Source organism: Rhodnius prolixus, unplaced genomic scaffold, assembly GCF_049639745.1.
Source record: "Rhodnius prolixus isolate KJV_2025 unplaced genomic scaffold, Rpr scaffold_4, whole genome shotgun sequence".
NCBI lineage: Eukaryota > Metazoa > Arthropoda > Insecta > Hemiptera > Reduviidae > Rhodnius > Rhodnius prolixus.
Genome location: NW_027411614.1, coordinates 3,845,802 through 3,871,953, shown reverse-complemented (window position 1 = coordinate 3,871,953; position 26,152 = coordinate 3,845,802). Strand labels below are relative to the sequence as shown.

Genomic DNA, 26,152 nt, shown 5'->3' with positions numbered 1-26,152 from the left:
TATACACACATTTATATGTAATAATAGAGGTTAATTTAACGACTTTTCTTAAACCATCTGGGCCATGTGGCAAACTGGCGCTAAATACAAAGTAATCTAGTCAATGGGTTCAAACATTTGTAGTAAAAGTCGTTAAAAATCGTGAACCGTTTTGAAATGGTGTTAATATCTTATTCAAAGAGGTTATTAGAAAACCGAAACATAAAGAGATAAGAAAAAAACTATAATTCTTTAGTCTTAATAAAGTCGACAAGTTAGATGTAGAAATAGAAGACAACTACATTTATTTCATCAAGCATTAGTAAGAAATTTAGAATAAATTGCCCATAAATTTTAACGAATATATGTACATCTTACTTGAAACATGGTATTTAATTTCTACAACAATTTCATTTTTGCTAGGTTAGAGATGTGTTGAGAGGTTCATTTCAGTTCAGTTCGGTTTTCTTATAAAAATACAGATTAGGAATGACAGTATATCTTAAAGAAGGGTCTTCGTCAACTGTTCCAGAATTCTGTTTGGACTGTGGAACAATTCTACCTTATTTCAATGAATTAGGAGTTGCTGAATGTTTCAATTGTAAACGCTCATATAAACCTGAAGGTGACTAACATTACTTATAATATGAACGTTAAGATCATTAGATAACGAAATTATCTTGCAACTATTATTCCAATTGAGAAAGCATGTGAGTTGTCTGTGAATAGTGTAAGCTTGTCGATCAGTTATTTTGCTTTTTTTTATATTATTCATCAACGGCTGAATTCATAGTTGCTGGTAAAACCAGCTTCAAGTTTTCCGAAATAAAGTGCTGTGTATTGTCTGTCTTCAGAGCACCGTAGTTCATTATGAATGAACAGAACAACAGGCGTTGGACGTACCGACGACTTGCTAGACAGGACAACACTTATTTTTAGAGAACTACGTACTTCAGCTGGACAACATCGACTCAGAGAAAAAACAGACTGACGACGACTGAAACCACCACAGAACGTTTTTACATTGCATTGTATTAAAAACAAAATGTATTTAAAATATATTCAAAAGATATATTTTTTTTTCTTAAAAATAAATTCTTAAATAAAATACTTAAACTGAAAGTAACGTCACTAAAAAAAGTTGCAGATTTATCGCTATCATCGAAAATTTATTTGTAGTTGCCTCGAAGAATCAAGTTCAATAAAACTCTCAATTGAAATTATAAGTGAAGTTGACAAACAGATGCTTCTTTCAAATCTCAGTTTTGAAAAAGAAAGAACTTAATTCTGTCAATTCACCAGTTATACATATACTTCAGAGATTTTGGTATACTTACGCCAGTCGAAAAACCTAATGTTTCCACGATCATCATACAAGAACTATCTTATGTCAGTAGAGATAGTTGGTGTTGCAATTATTTGGATTTAGCGAACAGTCTGACAATCTCTAGCTCATTTTCATATACACTACACGTATTCATTTATTGACGTCCACATTCTGTGCACAAACATTGATACTTTATGAGCCACAATAGATCTTTTAGTTCTGTTAAATTTGGCGTGCAGAGCCACTCCTTCCTTTATGTCTAAATGACACTGAATAATCGGTATTTTTCTTAAGCTTTTGGAACTTGTTTTTCACAGAAACTCTAGAATCGTTTGCAGTCCACTATTGCAGCCAGGTGGACACCCTTACTGGGCTTCGTTCTTAAGAGAATATCTTCTTTCTGACGAATTCGTGAACCTAGGGATAGGGAATTATTTATTTTAATTATTCAAAACGTATCTATTTTTATTTTATGACAATTTGAACATGAATTATGTTTTTATCTGCGATAATACTAATTTGTCAAGTTTTTTTTCAGATCTGGATGGTTATGAAATGACATACGTAGTAAACTTCAACACCTACACGGAAAAGAGTAAAGAAGAGAAAGATAAAATTGAAGGACCAGTTGTAGAAAGAAGATGTCCCAAGTGTAACAATAATAAAATGTCTTATGCAACTTTGCAACTTAGATCGGCTGATGAAGGGCAAACTGTATTTTATACATGTACGAAGTGCAAGTAAGTAGCAGATAAAAAGTATCAGTTATATGTTTAAGTTAACAGAACGGATTAACATCGTATTTACTAACTTTGCATTTTTACAGGCACAAAGAAACTGAAAATTCATAATTTCATTTTAAGACTTACAATAAAACAATTCTCTCATCGGGCCTGAAAGTAACCGACAGATTCCTAGGAGTAAAATGTTTGAGGAGAAAATACCTGTGACTGATTGTGGCCTTATTCAAGATGGATTTTTTTCTTAGCAAATAAAGTAATGAATTTGTTCTAAAAATAATGTAAAAGTTTTTATTAAATAAAAATTAAAAATGATGCCTTTCATTTTTGAATTTTTTAGTTAAGAATCTATTACTATTTATTAAATTATTTATTTGATGTTTCGTCCTAAAAGTTTCGTGATAAGGAACGTTTTGATTTTGGATGTTACATATGTCATGCGATGCTTGATTAATGATTGTTTATTGCCGACGAGAGCCTTCGCTGCTGCAGATCTTGGTGAGAGTAGCAAATTATCTCTGGATGATCAAATACAAAAATAAGTTTAATTTATTGGATAAAATTCAATTGTAAGATGGGACTTACCATTTCAAAAGGACCGCCTGCTCAATTCTACTAAATGTAGGATCCGAAATTAGATTTTGTTTGCCCAGGAAGAATTTTTCTTAGTATGACATCCTATCATCTTGCTAATTTTTACTTTGGGTCAGATTCGAGAACTATTACTTCTGCTGAGGGAGTGATCAATGGCTTCTAACTATCGTTTCATTCACTGAGTTTTAATTATTTTGCTAAAATTCAGAGCTACACCATGTATTCAACAAAAAACTGTATATTTTTTTTAATATTCACGTCCAACAACCACAGATTCGTGAATGGAGACGTGAAGATACTTAATTTCCTTATTTAACACATTAAATAAAATACAAAACTAAAGTCAATACCGCTGCAACTAATAGATCTACTGTAATTCCCGTGGATGAGCTATTGATCTATGCGTTTACAGTTCGGAAAGAACAGCCTTTGAGTCTGATAAACCTTAGCAATTGCACAGTTCAACTGCTTATGCATTTAGGAGGTGCTAGGTTGGGTGTCCCTGCAGAGACGCTAAGAAACCTGAAGGAAGACTAGGTCAGTTTCCTCTTCTGGGCCTTAGCCGTTAGATGATCATGGCGTCCCTGTAGATACTTAAGTTAAACATTTTCCTTAAGAGATTGCAAGATGATCTTGACGTCATTGTAGGTTCTTCAGTCGATCAATACTTATTAGTGTGACTTATTACTTATTGATGTGTGCCACTTCTTGGGTTCAGCCTACTAACTAAACTCTCGCTCTCCCCTAAAGTCACTCACTTTTAGACGTTATAGATCTTTCAGAAGGCTTCATACGAACAAAAGTGATCAGATGAATCTCACTTTATCTTTTGGGTCACTTTATACGTTTCATCTGAGATTTAATTTAAAACGTAGGGAGGGGAGTCCAAAAAATTAAAAAAGAAAATTTCAAGAAGCCTAAGAGACAATACAATTCAAAGCAATTGCTCTTTCATATTGTTACAATTAATGACATGTTTTAAATGTTCTTCTGTTTGCATCTCAATAATCTACAACACTGCATTTTATTTTTATTTTTTCTTCCTATCAAACTTTTTTTAAAGATTGTTTTTTGTAGCCATTTTGTTTATAAGAAGTGAAGCATTGTTCTCTAGTCAGTACTTAGTCACAATTCGTTAAATGTACGTGTACCGTTTCTGTTCGAACATTATTTAGTATGAAATACTGTAAATATCACATTCACTTTTTTTTAACAATAGTTGTTTAGGTTAAAGAAGTCTTAATAAGTAAATTCATCGTAAAATCAATAGATAGTATCTTCAGTTTGGTGATAAGGTTTTCATCATAGTTTTGTGATGGTATTTAAGGTTTTTCCTTTTACAACTTGAGTCCGCGTTGTAGTAATTGGTTTTTCATGGAATTCTATTTCTTTTAGGGACCTAGAAATTAAGAAATAAATAAATGTAATGGCCAGTAACCAGCAGTTTTCTCTCCGGTGGAATAATTATGTTCAGCACATTACACACGTATTTGATTCATTAAGAGATGAAGAAAATTTGGTGGATGTAACCTTGTGTTGCGAAGGAAAGAAACTTAGAGCTCATAAAGTACTATTATCAGCCTGCAGTGGATACTTTCGCGAAATCTTTAAAGTAACTGTTTTACTGCTTGATTATTACTATTAATATATGTTTTAATAAGAGTATTAAAATGGATAAACTATTGTAGGAAAATCCTTGTCAGCATCCTGTCATTATATTTCAAAACGTTAAATATGAAGATTTAGAAGCATTGGTATGCTTTATGTATAAAGGAGAAGTGAATGTTAATCAAGAAGGTTTGTCTTCATTTTTAAGCACAGCAGAGCTTCTTGAAGTTAAAGGTTTAATTGGAAGTGGACCATGCGTAAAGGTTTGTAATTATACTTTTCTTGAGTTTTAATTTATTTCTTGAATTGCATGTTTTTTTAGAGTAAATCTTAGGAATACGAATTCATTGCAGTAGAAAGTGAAATCAGTCAGATTTTGATGTTTGAAACTAACACATTACAAAGAATATTTTTGAATTCAAGCCCTGCACGGACTCAACTAGGTTCTGCAGACAATGGCAGACTTGATTTGCCATTCCTGTCACTACAAGCGCTTGTTAACTTTAGGCACGTGTTCTTATAGCAATTATTTAAGATTTTCACCAGGCGTTGGCAATTGCAAGAGGTCTTTAAAATAAGAACGTTCCTCACTACTACTATAAGTTGTTAGCCCATCGTCCAACCTCCTTTGCTTTTGAGGCCTAGGGTTTCAAGGATCCAAAGACGCCTCAGGGTTGGCAACTTTACGGTGTATAGTGTAGGTGCCTCAGGCAACTGCGTGCATCAAATTACCCCTTGCGAGAACTTTCCTGAACGAGGAAGCTGTTAAAATCCTATCATTTAGCGCATTTTACATCAGCTTGTGTAGAAAAACACGGATCTATACAGAAATAGTGATCGAGCGTGTAAGAGTTCAAAAAAAGGAAGATTTGGTCAGGTTTGTAGTAGAAATAACTGTAGCAACGGATAAAAGTTTCAAATGTAGCTGTACGTACTGAAGTTTTACCGTTTTACTTATAACGACTAGAAAATCACGGTTGCTAGACAAAATAACCAACCTTCACTATGCTTATAAGTCAGACTATGTATTCAACTTGCCTACTATCGTATAGAGAACAGAAGTGCTTTTTAGAATAAATTATTCTGCGATTGAGATGCAATAATTGACCATTCAATTTTATTGTATTTATTTTGAATAAACATGAGTGAGATTTAATTTCTTTTTTATTAGAGCCCAAAACAAAGCAAGGCTTCTTACTTATTTGAAGACTGACTTTTTGCCCTTTTTATAATTAACTTTAACCAAAATTTATGAATAAACTCATAACTGTAGGAGAATGCCTAGGACATTGTAGAGTTTTTACTTAGTGACCAACTCCATAGCCTTGGAAATCATGTCTGCTGGTTCAAAATATTTGCTAGCAAATGAAAGGTTTTGAAGAGATTTGGATTAATTTTAGTAGAAGAAAGTAACTCCTTGATCTGGAGTGAAATATTTACGAATTTAAACTTAAATTACAGGAAACATTACTTGAAGATGAAACTAAAAATGACTTGAAACCAGTGAGAAAACAATCATCTCCAAAGCCGGGCAGCAAACCAGATTTTCCTCCAGCAAAAAAGAAGAAAGCAACTAATGATAAAAACTCTCCTTTTAGTGATAAAGCAACAAGTCAGTCGGAATTTATTGTAGGAGCTGATTCTGAGGATGGCTATGAAGAAATTGGCAAATGGATGGATTCAGATCAAATAAAATCAGAGGATAATATCGACAGTTCTTACTACGGGGGAGATGAACCGACTGAAAAATCAACTATTCAGCCAGGTATGAATTAATTAGATATTAAATGATAACAACTTGCTGCTTTCAAGTACATTTTCTTCCCTGAATTAACAAAAACTTATATTTATTTCTGTTATATTTAAATAATTTTTTTTTAATCGTAAAAAAAAGTTATGAGGGCTTTTGTTAATACAAAAATTTAAAACTTCTAATTTTAATTTTTAGGTGGTACTTCAAATGATGACGGTAACATACAGGAATCGTTGCAAGGTATTTTTTCTTCAATTAGTTATTTCCTTTAAGAAACTACTGCTAGTTCATGTACCATTGCAGTTTTCTTACATTCTTTTTATAAATCGTAATTTTCAAGTCATCATCTTATTTAATAAAACTAAACGTGGTAGGATTGTAAGTTTGCAGGTACATTTCAGAATTTCTTCTTTGGACTTTAATTAACTGTGCAATCAGTTTAAAACTATGAGATTAAGTTCATCACCATACTAATAGAATTTTAAATCTGGGAAATACACTTTCAAAATTCGGTGGATAGATGTAACGACGATGACTATATTTTTAAGTAAGGGCCTCAGAAATTTTGTTTTATGAAGATGCTGATTATTATCTTTTTAATGCAGAGAGTGTTGTGATGTGTAAATTCGGACATACGTATTGAATAATGGAATTTTTGTTTTTAATCAATAAGCTTGGAATTTCGAATAGTTTTCTCACTTTCTTAATTATATTTATGATAACTCTACGACCTTAAAACAAAGATGAAAAAAGTGAAAATCTGACATATCCGTTTTTCTTCTCGCAGATTTATGTACTAGGATTTATTTAAGACCAAATATGATATAAATAATTATTTTTTTTATCTTTAGAGTGCGAGAATTTGAAATTATTTAATGTCAGATTTTCATTTTCAATTAAGTAAAAGAATGTGGTACGTATGTACAGTGTTTGCCCATGGCCTGTGGAGGAGGTTGCATCCTTCCCTCAAACGGTTTGGCTGTGATGAATGTGGAAAGGTGTTCAAACATCCACGATCATTGGATCATCATAAGAAAATGCACGAAGGAAGAACTACTTGCCCACTTTGCAGCCGTGTGTTTGGTCGTATGTATGCACTCAGGTTACATATGTCAAGTTCTCATCCAGGGCAGCATCACATACTCCAATCCGCTAAGTCTCACTAGTTGCCTAAATTTACTATTACTGTTTCCTTTGCAAAAAAATTTTTTACTATATTATATTACCAATATTTTAAAGAAGGTACTTTTCCTTAGTTTGATTAGTTCAATAAAAATGAAATGACCAACTTTCCAGCTTTAAAGTACATAAATTATTTTAAAAAATCTAGCATTACGGACACATAGATTTTTTGTATGTAAATGGAGAATAGTTGCGTTACTGACTACTCTCCAATTATTAGCTTTACATTAAAAATAACGTTCCAAACTGAGAGTCTTAAAGAAACTTAATTTAATTTTAATAGTGTATAGCTGGGGAAGATGAAAATAAAGTAGCAGTAAATCCTCAAGTCAACAGTTACAAAAAAACTATTTCATAGCTAATATCGAAATCAATTTGTAAGTAATTATTTAGAATGAATATGAAGAATTATGGACCAGCAAATATAATTAACTGGGTTATGATTCGTCAGCCCAAAAGATTCCAATTATTTTATTATATTACTACGTTGATTATTTTGCTGATATCGTAGTTACTACTATTCAGTTTTGAGCCATCAGTGCTTCTCGATGAATCTGTTCTGTTTGTGAGGTTGAAGTGATAAATATACCAAACTCTATTACTGATTAAGTTTTCTAGGAATAGTGTTCTTATTGCGAATAGCATTTATGATTCATTGCGCCTGGTAGCGTAGATGGTTCTTTTATCTAGTTAGGCTGTAGCCGTGGTGGCTCACCTTTATTTTAGAAAACTTTTAATGATACCTCTAATTAGCGTGCGCATCTTAATTACACTTTTTCATTATTTGGAAGAAGTAGATTTATCAGACACTGTTTTTGAGATGATGTGTGCATTTTTCAATATGCTTCCTTAAAGCAAGCAATCGATGTTTTGGTGTGGCACACCAAAGTACCCTATGCCAAAGCTATGGTATGCTGCCATGGAGTAACTTAATACAAGGTACAACGTAGGTGGTCGGTCCGCTTGCGTATGTGACGCGTCGTGAATAATGAATGAATAATTCAATTAAAATCATATTAATAATCAAATGCTATTAATACCTAAATTAATTCTAATAAATAAAATTAAAGATTTAATAGTATGGTGACGCCTTGACTCGTTCCGACTATGAATACTATTCGCTCGCCTGTGTATTTCAATTTTTCTATAAAAGTATAAAAGGAAAGGCACTGTCTTGTACCTTTTCGACTAAGACTTTCAAAATAGTAGATTTTTTTGTTTTAATGCGGTGCATTTAATTAAATAAATTTATTTTTCAAATATTGAACTTCAGACATCTCTTTCACATTGATGTTACGAACCTTGATCATTTTTATGTAGTTAACGTTCGTGTTTGTTAAAGTTGTGATTTATTTGTATATCACTTAAAATATAGATAAGTTTTTATGTGGAAAACATTCGTTTTCATTGACATTGATGTATAACAAAAACATTTGGTGTGCCTCGAAATTCGGGAAAGAACTTTGTTATGCCGTGGATAAGAAAAGGTTGCAGAACACTTCCTTTAAGAATGATTTCTATCAAGATCTATTAGCTTTATTGTAACTATTTTCCATTTCCCATCTGATGAATACCATTCCACTAGGTAAAAAATCTAAGTTTGATCTACTAAATGTGTGATACAATTGTAACATTAACACAGTTAAATAGCAAGATACACATCAATTACTATTGGAAAAGTATCTGTCTAAGATTTTTATTCAAATTGATGTGGTACACTTGACGTGCAAGTGATTTCCGAAGACGGTCTTCGTTGTCACAAAAACCCCAAGCTTCTTATTTAATCTACAGCACCCTATTGGAGAACAGTGCAAGAGTCCAAGGCACTAAAAAGCCGTCGATCGTAGTTTGTGAAGATTTGGCATCGTTTGTTAATGGAGAACGCAAGACAAAATTGTGAATTGGGCAAAAGCCGACTTTGATTGATGAAAAAATAGTTATGAAAAATGATTAAGATTGCTTTATTTTTACGAGAAATATTTTGGATAGGCTCAGTCTAGGATTCTAGATTGAAGCTATGCCTGTCTGTTGTGCCTAATTTCAGAAACTTACTTAGATGAGCCGATTCCCCCTCTTATTATTAAAATATTCATAAATCAGGTTTTTTGCAGATATTAAAGTACTAAGCCTTTATAAATATTTGTGATTGAAGAACCACGAACGGTGAACTTTTTACAACTGAAGCATTAACAAATTTTTGTGTTGTAATTTAAATTAGGGATTAAAAATTAACTTTTCAACTCCAAATTCAATATTTAATAAGGAGTATTTTATATGTAAAAAAAAGGTAGTAATTATTAATAAACATTTAAAAAAGTTTGATCATGGTAATTGTTGTGCTAATGTATTCAGGGTTCAATGTTCGAATTGCTTATTTACCAGCTTATGAAACGAATTTATTATGAAATCATATTTTTAAATTTAAATATAGCTTTATTGCAATTAGCTTTTTGTTATAAGCTATTAATTCTTTCTTTTCTGTATGTTTATATTTATATGATTTGGCACAAACGTCGGTTTGTCTCATTCATTTGCTTAACATTATTATTACTTAATTATTTATTATCTAAAAAAGCGACCTAATTGTCAATTGTTATATTATGCCCAGTTTAATTTTTTAAAGAATTGTTTCTACTTTAATAGAATCAAGTAATTTCAATTATCTTCGTATTAACATTATTTTAAAAATTGGGTACTAGTTAGCAATTAATTTTTATGCAAACGTTTTGATTATATGTATAATATTCATTGCCGCTTAAAACTATTGATGTCTATATAATACTTTAACAAACACGAATGTGTTGGAAAATTGAGTAAAATTCATTATAAGACGAACAAAGATAACGTAACAGTATCAGAAAAAAATAACCGTTTCAATTTCAATACAAGTCGGTTTAATAGCTCGCTTCCAGTACTAAAAATGCTAAATTCAAATCTTAATAATTTCATATTGTTTTTGCTTTTCTTAACACATTTCTTCAGAAAACTAATTGAATAAAACATGTTGAATTTTTATAAGTTTTCTTCCAACTCGTACTGTCAAGTGGAATTAGAGAACTGGTTTATACGCCCCACGTAATTTAAGGTATTCTGACTAATAATCGTAACTTATTTCACAACCAAGCCAAGTTATTAATAAAACGTACAATAGTAATAATAAAAACAAAGAAAAAAAAATTGACCAATTTTTCCCTACAATATCAACTTCTAAAAATATTACATACGGTGGTTTGAAAATTTAGTAAAATTCATACCAGTAATTTTTAGATATGACGTGAGTTAAACGAAAATTTAGGCTGAACATTAAAAATGCATAATAATTAAAGAGAGTAAGTGCTCTCTCGTAAAAAATTTAAAGTGTGAAAGTTTAATAGTACAAAAATTGCAAACCTACTTTGTGATTTTTATATTTGATAGACTCGATTTCAAATAAGGGTTTGGCATTCGCGAAAAAGTTCTAATTAAGTTTCTCTTAAGGGTCCAAACTATAAAGAATGAACATCATACCCTTTTTAATGAACTGAAGTTCAAATATATTTAAGCCTGAATGGGTTACAATTAAAATATCTATAAAAATTGGAAAATTAATTTTTTAAATTTGGAACTATTCTTTCATTTTTCATTTCATTTCTGTCTTTCAGTATTTTTGTTAGTTTCGTTTTAATCGATGTCATAAAGGTGAAACAAAGATCACAGATCATTTCACCTTGTCCGCTCACAATTTTAAAACAATATTTAAATAGTTAAATGGGAATAAATTTCATAAATTTCCTTTTTGTTTTAATTTCATAAAAGTTTGTTAGTAAATTAAAATTATTACTGTGCGATTTAGGTTTTTATTACTGATTTTCACTTACGGTAAAACTCGTTATAATATTTTTGACCAAGTATTAACATTTTCGCATACAACTCAGCTTTATTGCCCGAAAATAATTATAGGACCATTATAGAATATATTAATAGAATACTTAAAGTCTCAAAACATATATTTTTTCCATAAGATATTCGGATTTGACTATCGGTAAAATTATTGTAAATAGTTTAAAAATAAGTCCCTTAACTTGTTTTCTACAATTTCATAATTTTTATTCTATAAGTTCATATAAGTGTTAAAACGGGTTTTGTTAATTACCAGAGTGCAACATAAATAACCATATATTTTTATTATTATTAATTTTAACAGTAGGCAGATCTCAAAAGAAAAAGTTTTTAACGAGAAAAAATTTAGAGGTTGAACATAAGAAATATTTTATTAGTGATGAAACAAGAGCGTAATTGACGGTTTCATCATTTTTTTTTAAATAAATAACGACTTGCGGAAGGAATCCACTTGTTTAAATCAAAATATTTAGGATTGAGATAGCGAGGATTCGGTCAAAATGAAAAAACAACTCCGTCTTTTCGCCAACGTTACGACAAATTTATTTCTTGGCTACGTGAGTTGGTTAAGTTTCAGAAAAAAATTTGTTGTTTTTTAATTTTCACCGAATCCTCGCTGTCTCAATCCTAAATAAATTAATAATAGTTTACGGTCACTAAAAGCCAATACAAATTCATATTAAATCAAAATATAAATTCAGAAAAATTTAAACAAAACACACGATCATTTAAGCTAGGTTATTATTAAATTCCTATAAAATTGTATTCTTTTATAGAAAGCACTGTAGAATTGTAATTTTCTATTAATAAAGAAAAAACAACAGGGTAACATTTTACCAAAATAAATAATAAGGGATGCATGCAATTAGATATCTGCCACAATGTGTACATAAGTTTAAATAATTGGCAACGATTATTTAGACAGAAATACTTATCACTTATGCAATGAAATTATTATTTTATAAAAAGTAATATCTTTATAAAGAGTAATTTTACTTCTCTGTAGGACTCTGACCATTAATGTCTACAGGGATCCGTTATCTTAGACGATAAAATTGTATTTAGATCCAATAGTTAATGCGATTGAGGATAGAGATAACTTCAGCCGTCTTTCAGAGATTTCAGAGTGCTTTAAAATCATTAACAATAAAAAAGAAAATAAAAGAATAAAGAGTTGCTCTTTTTTTTTGTCTATTTGGTTTTCAAATTTTATGATTTTTCAACATTTTTTTGGCGAATTTTATCATGAAGGAAACTTTCACAAAAAATTGCATTGAATTTTAGATATTTTGGTTGCTAGTGTACTAACTAGAATAAAAACTCAGCTCTAAAAATATTTTAATAAACAAGGAAACAAAAGATTTCCAAGAAACAAACTATCCACAATTTTTTTTTCTTTTTTTTTTGAATGGGTGCGACTGTCCACAAATAAAGGGAATTAGATAATTCCTGAAAGATATGTGAAAAAGAAATATAGTAGTTAGGATGTTGGGAACATTTGATTTATTATAAATATATATTTATATTTGTTTACCAGGTTCTCCAGAGAAGACCTAGAAATAGACGGAATCCGGTCATCTGGGATAACTACTCCCTAGTTCTAGAGACAGCACCAAATTGAGTGCTATTGAGGGTTTACTTCTAATCCTAGTAACCACCCAGGCTCCATAGAGAAATCCAGGAGGAGCAGATGTCCGACAATTTGGCATAACCATTCTCTGATGCCGGACACACCTCTCCCCCAAAACTCTAGGAACATATATCTCGCTTAAACTCCAGATATTTACCAGGTTCTCTGGAAAGCTTTAGCTAAAGAAAGGAGCTGGCAGTTTAGGATAACTACTTCCTAATACTCCCTTGCCCGCGTTAAAGGCTAAATTCTCCTTGGCTAGATGTCTTGGAGCCTCCGTTCTCGTCGCAGTTACCCCCTAGGATATCCATCCTTTTCAGCACGGGTCGCGTTGCCCCTTGCATTTTTTGACCCAGATATTTACACATATCAAGTAGGTCCTCAGTGGTAGGTCCTTGATGTTGTGTGAGTGTTGGGAGATCAGTATTGAGTCGTGTTTGTTTTGTTAGGCTTGAAAGGTTGCAGGAAGTCCTAGGCTGTTCGAAATTGTGGCTAAGCGGTAGGTTTAAGTATGTGCGTATGCCTCTGGAAAAAAATTGGTATTTTATTGGAATTGTTTTTGCCTAGCCAGATGGCGTTTCTGTCCTATTTAATTTTTAAACGAGAAAATTAAAAATATAAGGGCAGAAATCGAAACCGAAAACATGAATATAATATATAACCTTAAACTCCTTCAGATAAGAAAAAGTCATATTCACATTTTTGCCAAAACTCAACTTACCATTATCTATTTTTCTTAATCCGCTATAATTTTGAGTGTTCACAGCTGATAGTAACGTCTCTTAGGCTATAGTATGCGTAAATTGAAAAAGGACAAATTGTGACCAGCTGCCAAACAGCTACAGTTTGGAAGCATTGTTTAATTTAATAACACAAACTGTACATAGCATGGTTTTAAAGCAAGTTTCTGATATTTATCACGATAATAAATTTTCTTTGTAGTTCAGTTTGCAGCGCAATAAATTTATTGTTGTTTCATTCAATTTAATTTTAACTCTCGAATCTGTTAGTGATTTTAGGGATATCCTCAAAAACCTCGTATTAACTAATTGCTATTTACCACTAAATCATTTATCATTTGCCCAGAAGGTTAGTTAAAATGTAGTGAATAAAATCTTACACCTCCCTATTTCTCTAGCTAAGTATTGTCTGTCTAGGCAAAAGTTTTTTCCTATAATAACCATTATGTATATTATCCATATAAGAAATGGACGGCAACTAATTCAGCTTGAACGCCAATTAAACTGAAATATAGGTGTATTACATTTTAAAATAATAATAATAAGGTGAAATAGAAATGGATTAATTTTATATAAACATACTAATTTATTTTTAAAGAGATACTGTAGAATAATAATAATAATAAAAAAAAAATTAAGAATAATCGTAGATTCACGGCATTTTAATGAAAATAGTGACATTGAAATCTAGTCATGTGAAAATAATAAAGAAAAATGGAAACCAAATTGATAGTAGTTTAGATAGGCCATACGGACGTCCAGCCTTTATAGTAATAAAGGCCTTATTTATAACCATCGACACCATGAGTCAATTTTTTTGAATAGATCTTTTTAGTAATATTTTTCTAGTAGATTTTTAAAAAGAAGAATAAAATATAATTCTATACTTATATAATTAAGTAAACAACTAGTAATGATTTGCTGTTTTGAATTATGTAATATACATTTTATGCTAAATATAAACTATTTTCCTAGTCATATATACAGTATATAAAGTTATATTTTTAAGCCCACTTTGTAGGATAAGAAGAGTTTTTGTGCTTTGAATATAAAACTTGTGATTAAATTATTTTTATTATCTATAGAAAATAATTATTTAAATTTGCCATTTAGTTTTGTGAAAGGAAGAACTAAATGAATAAAACTTAGTAAAGCCTCAAAGAATTTACATCGTCTTCTGTGTTATACCTTTTTGATGAAATAGAGATTTTTTTATTTAAAATTTAAAAAAAATATAAGTTTATAATTTACTACGTTTAATTATCAATTCTACCAAATGGTTCCTTTAAAGTGTAATACAATAATTGAGTGCTACGCTAAAGATACGTTATGGAGCTTAGCTAGCAATATAATTATTGTTTTTAGTCTTATAAATAGAAACAAAGAATATAATCTTCAAGCAAAATGTCAATTTATGCTTTTACTTAAGTATTGTCAAATTTTTGTAATTTTGTTCGTTTTGTTAAAACAAGAAACAAAAAATCTACTTTTTAGTTTTATTTTTATACAACTTATAAAACTATGTTCTTTTGTTATTATTATTTGTTTTTTGCTACATAATCTATTACTTTTAGTTAATTTTATTTTTGATAGATCATTTGTTAACTGACTAAAATTTTATTAATTCCAAAAAACAAACATTTATTTTTCATATTATTCTATTTTGTGATTTTATTTAAAAATAAAATATATATTTAATTAATTTTATTGTTAAATTCTATACATATGTAGAAAAAAATCCTATATATCAACAATATACGTTTTTTTTTTGTACTAATCTAAACGCCACCATATTGCACTACCAAGAAATAAAGGCTTGAAACTTTCACAGTTAATTCACTTTAACCAAAGATGAAAATGATTTCGATCGGGGTAGAACAACACTCAAAGCGAAGTATGTTTTAGAACATTTTACAGAGTTTTAATTGGTGAAAAGGAGGGAAAGGTGACATTTTGAGTTTTCTTACCTGAGGTCACAGCGAGGGTACACCAGGTGTCATAATCATTAGCTCATTATTTAAGGAGACTCAATGCTCATAGGTACCACTGAAGACACCTCGAGACCGTTCTGAAAACCCTATTCTAGCAATTTTGCCGCGTCCAGCTCGTTCTCCCAAGTTAAACATGTATGGAAATTGTCTGGCACTTAAAGTTCTCTTTAATCAGCTTAGCTTAAAATTTAAAGCCTAGGATGAGACACCATAAGATCATATTGCTAACCTCAGAGCGACAGCGTGCCCGGACTTGAATTTATTATTGTCAACCATAGTTGACCATAGTAACACTATGAACTTTTCACCTTCTTTAATTGTAGTAATTTTTTCCTTCATTAAAATCTTTTACTACTTACAATTATGTTAACAGAATCGCAACAAATCTGAGACAGGCGACATAGTAAAGATCGAGTGGTTCTATGATAGGTTCCTGACTGGGCACTGCAAACTCTGAAAACATGAGCCTGTGGGGCTGGTAGATGTAAGTCGAGGTCTAAAAGCCCTTTTTATTTTTTGAAAGGGAACAAGGTTTTACAAACTGGGCATTAAAACGCCCACCCTGGGTGAGCATTGCTCTAGAGTTGCGAGTCAACGTTTAGTTAAGATCACTGTGAAAGTTTGTTCTTGTTGTTGCAATTTTTTTTTTAGCATATTGTTAATGTATATATTGATTGTTGTGGTAAGTACTTAGTTTTGAATTGTATATTTATGGATGATTAAAAAAAAGATCTTTCTGAAACAGCGAGTTGCTAAAATGACTGCATGAAATCATTATTACAAATAATCACTTTTGAAGTTAATTTTATTGCTTATATTTATATAGATCCATTTCTTCTGTTAGTTTAAGTTCACTGCAACTACCTCAGGACTTTGGTTGTTCGTGGGCTGATTTGTGGTTTTAAACAGTATTTCAAGAGAAACAAAGAGACATAAACTTCAAATATTTCACCATCATACACTAGTAGTACACTAGTGGGATTCACTTTTCATCAGCAAGGATTTTATAAGGTATTTATAATAGATTATTTTAAGAAATGTATGTTTTACGAAAAAAAATTTGATCCGTTGTAATACGTACATTGCAGGAAGTCAATCAGTGAAACACGGGAAAGAATTTAAGAGCCCAGCTAGGCTTCACAATAACACAGCGATTAGAGGCTAGACCCGCAAAACTGTTATGTATTGGATTTTATTTAATGTTTAATATGAGATACTTGTGATGTACGTTTGCTAGTCTCTTCCGTCTACGATGCCTAATCGGTATTTGGACGTAAAGCCCGCCTGAAGAATAAGCAAAAAATAGGCATTACCGCAGTTGCGTGAGTATTGATTTTTGGACCTAGCAGGTTCCTTGAAGTGCGATTTTTATTTTCATGAACCTTTTTTTTTTAATTTGAAAAGAAAACAATCATGTTAAAAGAAGGGGTTAGCTTAGTGGCTAGCGCACTGGAATCTCTCGCCGAGTTCAAGAATTCGAATCCAGCTGCTAGCCCTAGATTTTCTTTACCTAGGATCTTCTTACAGTTCTCTCTTTCTGATGTTGTATGTGATTCTGTAACGAGAAAAACGGTCCAGAGGCCGGCAGTACATGGAAAACGTCTTCGGGTATTATTGACCTCAGATGTCGCGCCTTAAAACAATAATAATTTTGATATTTATTTTGTTTATCTAAAATAAGTTTTAAGTCTTTTTACTGCAGTATGTTATCACAAAATTTTTACATTATCCAGACAAACTGTAAAAATTAAATCTGAATAAAAAACGAAGATCATTAAATAATAATCTCTTCTTAAGTCCTTCCTTTTAACTGTAATAACTGATATCTTTCGACAAAAAATAAAATCTATTACTTATAGTAAATATTTTTTAACAAAATTATAAAGCGTTAAAAAACTATTGTTACAAGCTGCTACTTTCGGCTAAAAAAGGTCACCAGAGGGACCGAACTGTCAACCACATCATCTTTCAGAGGACAAACAATTTAATAATGTACTATTATATTGTTAATTTTAAATTAAGGTTTACATATTTAAATTTCTATCAAATAGATGTAATTTATTATAATTTTGTTTTTAGTGTGCATTAGACAAGGATGAGAAAAAGTGGATAAAAAGTTTTCACGTTCATTTTCAGTTACTAGCCAGACTTGATTTTTTGTTTTGTTTTTGTTTAATACTAATAACTTGATTTTGTCCTAGGTATTATGGATAAGAAATTATTTGAATGCAAAATATGTGGACTCAAATACAAATACAGATCTAATTTGTCCGCTCACAAAAAGTCGCATACTGGTGAGACCCAATGCCCTATCTGTAAAAGAAACCTGAGTACGATTCAGATGCTACAAACTCACTTAGCATTGGTACATAGAAAGAATTTCAAACATTTTATTACTGATGCTGGTAATTGTATTTATTTTTTTAATAATTGAGTTTTGAGATTATTAAATGATCTTCAAATTTTTATAATTATTCTTGTAAAAAAAAAACAAAAAATGTTGACAGGTAATGCTTCAACTGGTATCACATCTTCGACAGCTGCATTCAAGAATATTTAGAGATTTATAAATTTAATAAAATAAATACTTGTAAATTTTTGAAATAAATGTGAAAGCTAAAATTTGTATATTGATTTCTTTAAAAAAAAAATATTATTTAAGATTATATATAACTTTACAAGCGAGAATATGTTTTGCGTTAAAAACTTATTTTAATTATATGCCACTAATTTGTATAGCTTGTATTAACAGATGTGCACCGAGAGAAATATACTTGCTACGTATGTGAGGAGATATTTGATGACAGTGCTACCCTTACCAAACATCATTTAGAACTACATACCTTGACAATTTTTGCCACAAAATCACAATCAGGTATGAATTAATAAGTATTTAGTTTATTCCTATTGAATTTCAGTTAATATAAGTTGACAGGTTTGTTCCTACAGAACCTATAGCATATACAGTGAGAATGTAGTATTCCAAGGAAACCCTTAACTAGTTCGCTATTTATCTGAGCAGATAAAGAATCAAACCATACATAAGCAACGCAGTAGGGCACAGTATTTTGTCTGGACATAGGAAAGAAAGCTTCAAAATTGAAATAAAATGAGCTTCAGTGGTATACCCAGAACCTTTAATAAGTTTTACATCACATATTTCCCATTCTACTTTTTATCTACCACATCATTCACACAAAATCTCGCGATTACTAACATCCAGTACCACCAATATTGCTAGCAGAACTCTTCGTAAAGATTATATCAACTCGACTCTTCGATCGTCTGATCTTATAACACCATTTTTTTTTGTATTATTATACTTTTAAAACTCGCGAACGTTGAACTGGCACAATGAGTTCCAAGGTCGAATTTGTGCATCTGAAAGATTCTAAGAAACTTGGTCGCTTCGCGTTAAAGTTTCCTTTCCAGTAATTGTAATGGTGGATGTCAGGCTTGAAAGTTATTTTTAAGAAATGAGTGCGTACATTTACCGCATATAGCTATCTGAAAATATGTGGTTGGAAGATTTTATTTTAAAAATCTCAAAAGTATGTTGTGCTACCTGTGCAATGAGATTCACCCCTCCAAAAAAAAAGTATTACTTAAATTACAATCTTCATATAATTACAATTTTATATAAATTTTGTTTGTTTTTGTAGATCACCCACATAATTGTCCAGAGTGTCAAGCAAAATTCAAGTATAGTAGAAATTTAAAGGAACACATGAAGTCGCATACTGGGCTTACAAAATGTTTAGGCTGTGATAAATCCCTTAGTAGTCGGGCAAATTTACGAAGACATCTTTTAATGTTGCATACACGTGATCTACAATGTTTAATTTGTAATCGTGAATTTGAAGCCGATCATTTGCAAATACACATGTGCACTTCTCATTCTATCGGCTGGATTTGATTTAATAATAATAAAAATAATACAAATAAAAAATTGAACTGATTTTTTCCCATATTCCCCTGTATGCAGGCATTTATTACTTTTCAGATTTAACGCTACGGCTTTTATAATTTCAGAAATTCTCTTTTAATTTTGGTCATTTCTATTCAGTCAGAAGAATTATGTTATTTTCATCGGTTAATCTTTAATCGCAGGGAACTACTAGAGATCATAGATGTTAAAGTAAGAGTTTTGGTAAAGTATATTTTATTTTTCTTACTTTTATTGAGAAAAGTAAAATTAAGTGAAGTAAATCACTTTTGGGTTTAAGTATTTCTTTTTTTTAAAGTACCAATTTTGCTAATGATCATTCACAATTTTAGGAGAGGAAAATCGTCTGATTTGTCAGTATTGTTCTCAAACATTTACGAGCAAGCATACATTAGCGAGGCACGATGCTGCTAAACACCAAGCACAGAAATTTGGTTTCAAATGTAGTATTTGTTCATCATATTTTAAGACTAAATGGAGTCTTGCTACTCACAATAGTAAATATCACAAGAATAATTCACAATAAAACAATAATTTTAAGCGTTTATTGTAATGTTTTGTTTGATTTTTACTTAGTAAAAAAGCATAAATTTATTTTTTTTCATAAGAAAATAGTTCAAATGCCAATAATTGTAATTTATTAGTTAAATAAAAATTGTTTAAGAAAGTTACTTTTTTTTTTATCCCTTAATAGCCTTTATTTACAAATACAGTTGTTACAATTTTAGCATTATTTGGATGTAAGGAAAAAAAAAATATTCAAATATTTACATGTTTCTTAAATGTATTGGAGATAAACAAAAATGCTAGGAAAAGTAAAATATGGATCAATCAGATTTTGCCCAGATAATAGGATTCATGTAAAAAAAAGTCACCTACTACAATTATATAAGCAGCCTTTTGATACATATATAGTGAATAGTTTGGTTCTAACCAGGCCATAGGATTTTGATAAAACTGGTCTGAACACTCACGTCTTTCCCTTACTAAGAATATCAAGGTCTAAATTCCGAATTTTTGAAATATTTTCCTCCTACAGAACTGCCCTGAAACTATTTTTTTGCTGTACAAAATTTTCAATAAATGTAACATTGTGTATTAACTTTATACGAAGTTGAGACTATTTTCAACAAATTTTTAAATAAGGGAAAAATGGTATTTCCGATTTTAGCAAATCACTTGAAGCATATGGTCAATTTCATCAAAATCTGACAAAGCTTTACAGAGTTAATGATTTTAAAAAAGTTTGTCACATAAGGGGCTGACTTCTTTCGTAAGGTGTCTATATACATACACTGGGCCAAAAAAGTCTGTGAACACTAACCTAAATTTTATTACTTTTATTATTATCTTATTAGAAACTTCTTTTATTTTCAAATGAAATATACTATTCGATAGAGAGAAACCAGAATTTTTCATTTTATATTCAATCTTTTATTTTTGTTCAACAGGAATATCACAATTAAATGTTTAACAAAACAACACCCCAAACGAATGCAAAAAAAGTCTGTGAACACTTTGCAGAAATAAATCATTCTTACACATTGTACGTGAATTATAAATTTTAAAAACTTGTAGGACCTCCTATGTTCCTAATCACTTCCAACAAGCGAGCTTTCATCGATCCTAATAATTTTGTGGTCGTCAATGTTGGAATTTTATCCCACTCTTCTAAAATAGCGTTTTTTAGTTGTTCACGGTTTCTTATTCCTCGTTTATTTATTTCGCGGCTGATTTCATCCCACAAATGTTCTATTGGGTTAAGGTCTGGCAATTGTGGAGGGGTGTTTAGGCGCCAGAGTGTATTATTTAAAAGCCATTCCCGAGTTTTTAGTGCGGTATGTTTCGGGTCATTGTCTTGTTGGAAGACAAACGTTCCCTCCAACCCTAATTTTTTTGAATTTTCTTTTAAATTGCGTCTTAATATATCCACATACACATATTGGTCCATCATACCATTAATTAGATCTAACTTGCCCACTCCTTTAGCACTCATGCACCCCACACCAGAATGTTGCCTCCCCCATGCTTAAAAGTAGGCTTCATATTTTTCATTTTCATAGCTTCATTTCTTTTTCGCCACACTTTTTGTCGTCAATCAGACCCACATACATTGAATTTCGACTCATCTGAAAAGATTACGGTTTCCCAGAAACTAGAAAGCTTAGAAACATATTCTTTCGCGAAATCCAATCGGCGGTTACTATTTATTTTATTGATTAAAGGTTTTTTCCTCGGGACTCGACCGCAATAATCGTATTCATGTAATTTATTTCTAATTGTCTGTGGTGTTACGCTTACACATAACCACTTGATAATTCTTGACTGATTTTTTGAGCGCTTGTCCTGGGTTCTTCTCGAACAGACTTCAGAATTTGCAGTTTATGAAAGGAATTAAGTTTTGGTGGCCGTCCACTGCGTGGCCTACTAATCACATTTCCGTACTTTTTAATTATATTATGCACCGTTGAAGGGTTTTTTTGAACTATCTTCCCTATTTCTCGAATACTTTTTCTTTCATTTCGCAACGTCACAATAAGTTCTCGAATTGGTCTGGGAACTTCCATATTAGTGGTTAAATATGTACTAATTAGATTATTTATTCACAAAACTGACTGTAGTGGTTTCTACAATACAATAGAGAACTTTGAAACTTTATTCAATCGTTTTTCTGTTTGTTATCTTAATGTTTTTACATACACTGGGCCAAAAAAGTCTGTGAACACTAACCTAAATTTTATTACTTTTATTATTATCTTAGTAGAAACTTCTTTTATTTCCAAATGAAGTATACTATTCGATAGAGAGAAACCAGAGTTTTCATTTTATATTCAATCTTTTATTTTTGTTCAACAGGAATATCACAATTACATGTTTAACAAAACAACCCCACACACGAATGCAAAAAAAGTCTGTGAACAGCTGTATAAATATGTAAAAACATTAAGATAACAAACAGAAAAACGATTGAATAAAGTTTCAAAGTTCTCTATTGTATTGTAGAAACCACTACAGTCAGTTTTGTGAATAAATAATCTAATTAGTACATATTTAACCACTAATATGGAAGTTCCCAGACCAATTCGAGAACTTATTGTGACGTTGCGAAATGAAAGAAAAAGTATTCGAGAAATAGGGAAGATAGTTCAAAAAAACCCTTCAACGGTGCATAATATAATTAAAAAGTACGGAAATGTGATTAGTAGGCCACGCAGTGGACGGCCACCAAAACTTAATTCCTTTCATAAACTGCAAATTCTGAAGTCTGTTCGAGAAGAACCCAGGACAAGCGCTCAAAAAATCAGTCAAGAATTATCAAGTGGTTATGTGTAAGCGTAACACCACAGACAATTAGAAATAAATTACATGAATACGATTATTGCGGTCGAGTCCCGAGGAAAAAACCTTTAATCAATAAAATAAATAGTAACCGCCGATTGGATTTCGCGAAAGAATATGTTTCTAAGCTTTCTAGTTTCTGGGAAACCGTAATCTTTTCAGATGAGTCGAAATTCAATGTATGTGGGTCTGATTGACGACAAAAAGTGTGGCGAAAAAGAAATGAAGCTATGAAAATGAAAAATATGAAGCCTACTTTTAAGCATGGGGGAGGCAACATTCTGGTGTGGGGTGCATGAGTGCTAAAGGAGTGGGCAAGTTAGATCTAATTAATGGTATGATGGACCAATATGTGTATGTGGATATATTAAGACGCAATTTAAAAGAAAATTCAAAAAAATTAGGGTTGGAGGGAACGTTTGTCTTCCAACAAGACAATGACCCGAAACATACCGCACTAAAAACTCGGGAATGGCTTTTAAATAATACACTCTGGCGCCTAAACACCCCTCCACAATTGCCAGACCTTAACCCAATAGAACATTTGTGGGATGAAATCAGCCGCGAAATAAATAAACGAGGAATAAGAAACCGTGAACAACTAAAAAACGCTATTTTAGAAGAGTGGGATAAAATTCCAACATTGACGACCACAAAATTATTAGGATCGATGAAAGCTCGCTTGTTGGAAGTGATTAGGAACATAGGAGGTCCTACAAGTTTTTAAAATTTATAATTCACGTACAATGTGTAAGAATGATTTATTTCTGCAAAGTGTTCACAGACTTTTTTTGCATTCGTTTGGGGTGTTGTTTTGTTAAACATTTAATTGTGATATTCCTGTTGAACAAAAATAAAAGATTGAATATAAAATGAAAAACTCTGGTTTCTCTCTATCGAATAGTATATTTCATTTGAAAATAAAAGAAGTTTCTAATAAGATAATAATAAAAGTAATAAAATTTAGGTTAGTGTTCACAGACTTTTTTGGCCCAGTGTATTTATACAGCTGTTCACAGACTTTTTTTGCATTCGTTTGGGGTGTTGTTTTGTTAAACATTTAATTGTGATATTCCTGCTGAACAAAAATAAAAGATTGAATATAAAATGAAAAACTCTGGTTTCTGTCTATCGAATAGTATATTTCATTTGAAAATAAAAGAAGTTTCTAATAAGATAATAATAAAAGTAATAAAATTTAGGTTAGTGTTCACAGACTTTTTTGGCCCAGTGTATGTATGTAGATACTTTACGTCGACCCACAAATTTTCATAGAGCAAGACTATTCATGAGAATCGGTTCAAACGTAAAAAGTATATCGTGATACCATTACTTCATTATACTAGGCATGCCCTTTACCCTGCCAAATTTGATCAAAAATTTAGTATTTTATAAAAATGAGGAACAAACTTTCAAAGCGGAGAGATGCTTTTTCTTATGGTTTTTTTTTATGGCCAATCCTTACGCAACTGTCCTACTGGAATTATGTACTAAGTATTAGGACCTTATCTTACACTAAGTTCTTACGCCAAGTGCGTAATTCTCCCAGAGGTTCTAACAGTATTTAAATTTTGTAAATTAATGTACATCAAACCGGTGTGAAATGCGCTCACAAAGTTTAAAGAAAATCGTTGGAGCTATTTACGAAAAAAATCAAGAAGATGAGTCAAAAGAGTTGTTGCCGATAAAAACTTGATTAAAAAATTGGATACGTCATAATACTTTTCTTAACAGATTAAGAGAAAGTCAAAAGAAGATAGAAATGTTAACTAACATATTACTTTGTATATGACAATTCTATCGATAAATAGAGATGTCGATTAGTTGTGATAAATTGTAACCTCGTTCAATACTTGGTCAGCGTGGTGTTTATGGTCTTAGGAAGTTTGCTTTCAATTAAGTCATGTGCTAATCAAGATAATATCCATGAATGTTGTTCATAAAATTTGCATTAGTTGGTAAGTAATTTCTGAAGTGCTTCAGTTATGTAATTACTGAAAGAAAATTTCCAAGAAATATTTCCTGTAAAATGAAAGAAACTAAGGGGGTTAACTTCTTGGCTGGCCTATGTATTTAGTAAATTGTGTGAAAGTATTGAGCATAATGAAATTATTCCAAAATTTAATCGTTCTTATTTATGAAAGATTTTTTTTTTAATTTCAGGTCAATACTCGTAGCAGCCGGCATATATTCATTCGTCTTATCAAAAAGGTCTATTGATAGAAGTAGGTATGAAAATATGAAAATTAGAGAACGTATGCGCAATGCTAATACTGGAAATTATATAGCAAGTGAACGGAAGTTTACTGGTTAATTAAAACTAATAAATTTTATAATATTCGACATGGCAGCTAATATTGGCCAATTGGACATGGCCAAGATGCAACTAGTGCAAGATTTAGAATTGGAAATGATGGCTGATATGTATAATCGTTTGACTAACACTTGCCATAAAAAGTGTATACCACCAAAATATCCTGAAGGGGAACTGGCAAAAGGAGAATCAGTCTGCATAGATAGATGTGTAGCCAAATATTTGGAAATTCATGAAAGAGTTGGTAAGAAATTGACACAGCTTTCAACTCAGGATGAAGATTTTATAAAAAGAATTCAAGGCGAACAAAAGCAGTCTGGAAGTTAATGTCATGTTTCCGTGGAAATGAGTAGTGTATATTTTAGAAAAATTATTCCATATTAATTTTCTTATTGTTTAATAAATCTTTTATTGAAATGCTTATTACTTAATTTCTACAATTTGTAATGTTACTTTTCCGGTTTTACTATTTTTCTCTGGAATACTGTCTTATTCAGTCTGTATTCCAAAACGATTTCAATAGATTATATTATTATCCTAAATAAAAATATCGTTGTCTGATCTGGATATAAACACTGTTAAAGACTTCATTTTACCCACCGTTTTGCATACATTTTGGTTTAGGGACTGTTCTTGAGGAGGTTCAACTCAAAGAGAGCTGAAATTCTTTAATAGAATTAGACATTGTTTTAAATTCTGTCTTTCTAGAAACTCTGTGGATTTACATTCGAAAATAATAAGAACAGATAGCGAAGTGTTGTGGGTTAGCTTGTGTATCACGGTAGATTCCCAAGCCGAAGAGTCCGGGTTTAGGTCTAAGCTTGCAATCTTAACGTTTCTTTTCCTAACTGCTGTATTGCAGTTTGGAACACAGAAAACAGTGAAAAAATAAAAAAAAAAAAAATTAAAGCTGGTCCTCTTTGTGTCAGCAAATAAACATTTTGTTAATGTTTGTACCTCTATGTTAATAGGGTTTGCGACCATCCTGTAACCTTTCACGCGAGTTTCTGATCACAATCATCGTGGCAAAGGAATCCTGTGGCAAACTGTCACAAAATTGACCTGATAAATGTTACTCACGTTTTATTTAACAAAATAAAAGAAAAACCTTAATTTACATGTGACTAACC

General features: G+C 31.1%; 4 protein-coding genes across 8 annotated transcripts; all 4 read left to right on the top strand.

Annotated features, from left to right (window-relative positions):
• Positions 1–70: 70 nt before the first annotated feature.
• Positions 71–2,370, top strand: Polr1H (RNA polymerase I subunit RpI12). Its single transcript, XM_074131924.1, has 4 exons — positions 71–301; positions 403–604; positions 1,845–2,046; positions 2,133–2,370. The coding sequence occupies exons 2-4, from the start codon at positions 469–471 to the stop codon at positions 2,155–2,157; spliced, it is 363 nt and encodes a 120-aa protein (XP_073988025.1). The 5' UTR covers positions 71–301; positions 403–468; the 3' UTR covers positions 2,158–2,370.
• Positions 2,371–3,692: 1,322 nt separating this feature from the next.
• Positions 3,693–20,036, top strand: LOC141456172 (zinc finger and BTB domain-containing protein 24-like). Of its 5 annotated transcripts, none has more exons than XM_074131915.1 (12): positions 3,715–3,958; positions 4,036–4,252; positions 4,329–4,511; positions 5,710–6,013; positions 6,197–6,241; positions 6,929–15,326; positions 16,268–16,434; positions 16,512–16,745; positions 17,625–17,828; positions 17,931–18,298; positions 19,086–19,561; positions 19,702–20,036. In XM_074131915.1, the coding sequence occupies exons 2-6, from the start codon at positions 4,067–4,069 to the stop codon at positions 7,165–7,167; spliced, it is 957 nt and encodes a 318-aa protein (XP_073988016.1). In that variant the 5' UTR covers positions 3,715–3,958; positions 4,036–4,066; the 3' UTR covers positions 7,168–15,326; positions 16,268–16,434; positions 16,512–16,745; positions 17,625–17,828; positions 17,931–18,298; positions 19,086–19,561; positions 19,702–20,036. The 5 variants fall into 5 exon arrangements, with proteins under 5 accessions (XP_073988018.1, XP_073988016.1, XP_073988017.1 ...); XM_074131916.1 differs by having other exon boundaries at positions 19,086–19,573; XM_074131917.1 differs by having other exon boundaries at positions 3,693–3,826; positions 19,086–20,036.
• A 3,852-nt stretch (positions 20,037–23,888) lies between these two features.
• On the top strand, positions 23,889–25,445 carry LOC141456181 (uncharacterized). Its single transcript, XM_074131929.1, has 2 exons — positions 23,889–24,666; positions 24,872–25,445. The coding sequence occupies exons 1-2, from the start codon at positions 24,635–24,637 to the stop codon at positions 25,020–25,022; spliced, it is 183 nt and encodes a 60-aa protein (XP_073988030.1). The 5' UTR covers positions 23,889–24,634; the 3' UTR covers positions 25,023–25,445.
• On the top strand, positions 25,053–25,445 carry Tim10 (translocase of inner membrane 10). Its single transcript, XM_074131927.1, has one exon. It carries the CDS (start codon positions 25,053–25,055, stop codon positions 25,347–25,349), a length of 297 nt encoding a protein of 98 aa, XP_073988028.1. The 3' UTR covers positions 25,350–25,445.
• Positions 25,446–26,152: the final 707 nt, after the last annotated feature.